The sequence below is a fragment of the Alligator sinensis genome, unplaced genomic scaffold (assembly GCF_000455745.1).
Source record: "Alligator sinensis unplaced genomic scaffold, ASM45574v1 scaffold152_1, whole genome shotgun sequence".
Taxonomy (NCBI): domain Eukaryota; kingdom Metazoa; phylum Chordata; order Crocodylia; family Alligatoridae; genus Alligator; species Alligator sinensis.
In genome coordinates this window covers 325,016-329,241 of record NW_005843071.1, presented here as the reverse complement: position 1 = coordinate 329,241, position 4,226 = coordinate 325,016, and the positions used below count along the sequence as shown (strand labels likewise).

At 40.5% G+C, this 4,226-nt stretch overlaps 1 protein-coding gene across 3 annotated transcripts in view; it reads left to right on the top strand.

Annotated features, from left to right (window-relative positions):
• Positions 1-1,395: 1,395 nt before the first annotated feature.
• The window catches only part of TPD52L1 (tumor protein D52 like 1), a 71,911-nt gene continuing 69,080 nt past the window's right edge, over positions 1,396-4,226 (top strand). For 2 of the 3 annotated variants that reach the window (XM_025193579.1, XM_025193578.1), the window contains exon 1: positions 1,396-1,640. In XM_025193579.1, coding sequence (XP_025049364.1) covers positions 1,431-1,640 — 210 coding nt within the window. In that variant the 5' untranslated portion in view covers positions 1,396-1,430. The remainder of the gene's footprint in view (positions 1,641-4,226) is intronic. The other variant, XM_025193580.1, reaches the window with a different exon arrangement.

Genomic DNA, 4,226 nt, shown 5'->3' with positions numbered 1-4,226 from the left:
TATTTTAGTACTGCACCTTTGTCCAAGTACATTAACATGTCTTGGTCTGGTTAGTGTTTTCACATTGGTATTATAATAAAAAATATAAGATTTTTTTTTTCTTTCAGAAGCCAGAAGGTCATTTGAATTCTGCTCTTATATCAGAAAGACCTGAATAACTCTAAGGCATTGATACTCAATCTTCTGGGCCTGCAGGCCAGATGAGTGTTGCAGGGCCAATTTTTGGGCTGATTCTGGCACATACCAGCTCAGCCCCAGGAGCCAACCAACCATGGCTGCATGCTTGTGTAATCTCATGTGCAGGACCATTTCATCTGGCTTGGGTGGCTCCCCACAGGTCTGTAAATTTGGCAGCAGGGAAGCTACAATTAACATTGCCACTGCTCTCCTGCTGCCAAATTTTCAGACTGATGGGTGTGCGGGCCGGGAGCGACCCGAGCCCTCTTCCGTGCTGCACGCGGGCTGTGGCCAGCAGCCCGGGCACGCCGGGTCGGAGAGGGAAGGCTGTCGAGCTGGAATTAGGCACAGACGCTTAGCGGTAGTTTAAAAGATTGTTTACTTACACCGAGATGGCAGTGGTGTAGGCTGGAAAACTTGCTTGAGTTGTGGTTACAGACAGGAAACAAAACAAAACTCGAACCTGCAGGGCACGAGGGTACGTCGCAAGGGGTTTTCGGCGACGGGAAGATGCAAAACACGAGGGTACGTCGCAATGGGTTTTCGGCGACGGGAAGATAAACCTGCAGGACTCGAACCCGGGTAGAAGAGCTCTGAGGTAGTTCGGTCATCTGGCAAGGACTCGCATGAAGTTTGCTAGGCTCCGTGGGTCCGGTTCTTTTGCGCGCAGGAAGGGATACGTCTAGGCTGCGATCAGCGATGGGGAGAGGCTAGAGGCTGATCAGACCTCTGTTGCCTGCTTGAAATGCACTGGGTCCGTAAGGATCCGCAGCGCTTAGAGATCTTCACACAGCGTGAAGATCTCCTCCTCCCGGTGTTCGTGGAGTCCTCCAGCTTGGGCGGAAACTGCTCAAGCCTTTTATACGGCTAGCAAGCCAATCACTAGCCGCCACGTGTGAATAATTTAGAACTGGCCAATAATGGGGCTCGAATTAGCATACAAATGGCAGGAACTCTTTGCAACGAGCATTTCTGTGCTGCAACAAAGAAATGCACCCTGCAAAGAAAGCTTCAAATTGGTGGGAAATTCTCCCTTGCACCGGGGTTCTCTTTTGCAGCAGAAAACTCCGCCGTGCAAAGAAGCTGTAATTTAGTGGGAACAATTTAGCAGTGCCAAAGCACACAAAAACAAAAATCACACTCTTTGGGTTGTGACAATGGGGAGCCCAAGGGCTGTATGACATGGCTTCATGGGCCATATCTGACCTACGGGCCAGAGGTTGAGCACTCCTACTCTAGGACGTGAAGTGAGGATGATGCTGCACTTTAGGTTTCTGTTGGTGGTTAGCACTGTCGGTGAAATGATTTGTAAGCATTTTATTGACTTTTATCTTGTTGTTTTCAAAGGACTGCTGGAAGCGCAGCCGTTGCATGAGGCAGATGAAGACACTGTTACTGATATTGACTTCACCACCATGATTTCTGAAGAAGAGAAAGAAGAGTTAAAGATTGAGCTAGTCAAGGTAATGCTTTTGACGTTCCCTGGGCATTAATATTTTTTACCTCCTGAATGTGGAAGTTTATAATTAGCAGAATGAAGTACATGCGCCACAAGATCTTTCCTTTTAATATAGTTTTTCTAGCCTAGAATAGTGCAAGATGATTCACTCTATCGGATTATTTTTGATAGCTTAGTCATCTATTACGTGTTAAAACTAAAGGTTGTGCCACTCCAACCGACAAGTTATTTGGCATTAGTTTTAAACTGACAACATTTATAATGAATGAAAGATCCTGAAATAATTAAATCCATGTGAATTCCAAGGGATGGTTATGTGATATGAAAATGAAAAGAAATTTTAACATGTTTCAGTAAAAAAGGCACTAATGATGATCATAATGTCATGACAAACAATAATACAAAGAAACTTTATAAAAAATAAAATAAATCTTCAAATAGTGGAAATCCTGGATTGGCTATAATTACATGGTATGGTTGAGTTAGTATGGGTGAGTTAAGGAGATGGTCAAAGTCAAGTTTATAGCACAAAGTGAGATGCAGCCTTGTCTGCTATTGGATACAGTAATATATGAGATTCATAGGCAGGAAAAGACGACAATGAGCAAGAAAAATGAGGACTCTAAATATGAAGTGGAATTGTAAAGATTGTGCTTCTTGACTTTTACCTCTGTTTTGTCTCTCTCTGACGTGGTAAGGGGATATGAAATAATAATTGTTACAGAAAAGGTAGCTGGGGAATTTCTGCTTATCCTCCCATCTAACAGAGCAAGAGATATTTAATAAAATTGTCTAGTCCAAATTGAAAATCAGTAAATTTCAAACAGTCCATGTGGGCAGTTATTCTGTAATTGACCCTTCCTCTGAAAGGGTAACGCTTGAAAACAGGATACCTGGTCTGATCCACAGAATAGTTCTTTATATAGAGACTTGTTCTTCTCAGTTGTACAATATAAATATTTATATTATAGTTAATAGACTTTTGTTTGGTTCATGATTTCCTGGACAAACAAAGGCCAACTGCTTACTTTGGTCTAGCTGGGCTAAAGCTATGAAATCTGAAATGAGTTATTTTTGTTTCTCTAGTGAACTTATACACCTGTAAACAATAGGAAAGTAGTTTAATTCTGACTTTATTGCTTTTATTACAGTATCTAGGTTAGCTAGGATTAATAAGATTGTTCAGATTTGCTCATAGTATGCAATTATGTCCAAAGAAAAATATTTAAGAATTGCATCTAGAAAACTTTGGAAAAATTGAGAAGTTTGGAAGATTCAAAGTCTATAATTAAGCATCAGTTCCATGAAAGAGATTTTGAAAAAGGCGTGCACATTAGCAGCTCCTATGTTAGTAACTTCAGTGGAAATTAGACAAAGTTGCCTTTTGCGCCTTTCAAAATCTCCTCTTGTCTTTACCTTCCAGTTCTTTAAGCCTTCCCAGCCCCTTCCACACTACATATGGCCCTTCAGTGGCACAGCATTCTTATAGTTACATCTATGCTTTCTTCCATGCTACCCTTTTTAGAAGGGCTTGTTTTTGCAGTGTCAGTCGATAAGGATTAATACCTTTTCCATCAAGTCCTTTCTCAAGCATCTTTTTCTTTATGCCTATAAGAGATCAATTAATAACCATTGGTGATGGATTGGCAGGTGTACTTAATATGGATTTATTTAAAATAAGTAAAATAAGGTATATAATGTCATGGGTACATGTGTAAAAGACTTATATTTAATTGTATATCTTAGTACATTTTTTTAACTTTTCCTGACTTTCTATATTGCTCATCTTGGGTATAAAGAAGAAAAAAGAAACTAACAATTCCATATATTATTTTCAACACTCGTTAAACTTTGCTTGCATGCTGTCTCCTGCTTGGTACTGCTTTTGTGCCTTGTCTTTTTGAACTGTAAGCTTTTCAGGGCTTGGGGCTTCTCTTTTGTGTTGGTCTGTCAGCTGATATTGATCCTAAATGAGGCACCATTTACAATGCAAATGAAATGGAACTAGAAATAATAATGGATAGAAATCCCTGTGTCTGAAGCACTGCAGGTCCTTTTTTATTCCAAAAAATATGGCAGACCTGTCACAAATTTGCTGGAAGACATGGAATTTCTATCAGAACATGAATCATAAACAAAGGTTAGCCAGGTATAAATGATTCTGAGTTTCAGAAGAGAAACAGATTCTACAAATGCATACACATGTGAGTAATTTCAGTTGTATGAAGATTCCTAGTGAAGTTAATAGGAGTACTCACACAAGTAAGATTAATGCATGTATTTACAGAATAAGTTCCTTAAGAGCTAAACTCAATGCACTGTCTGATGTGAGTTAGAGGTGTGACTCCCTTTGTTGGTAAATTTATTGTTAATATCCTAGGCTAAGTACAGAGGTTCAAAAAGCCTGAAGCAGAATCAGTTCAATCTTTTGCAGGCTTTTCTAAGCTGCATAGGTTGAACCAATAACAAACTGAACTGACATTGTGTGCAGGTGGCTAAGACCAAGAGAAGTCTGCACTGGCCCAGGCCAGGAGCCTGGGGGTGCTCATGTGCACCACACCTCATGGTGACACTGTCTAAGGCTGCTGAA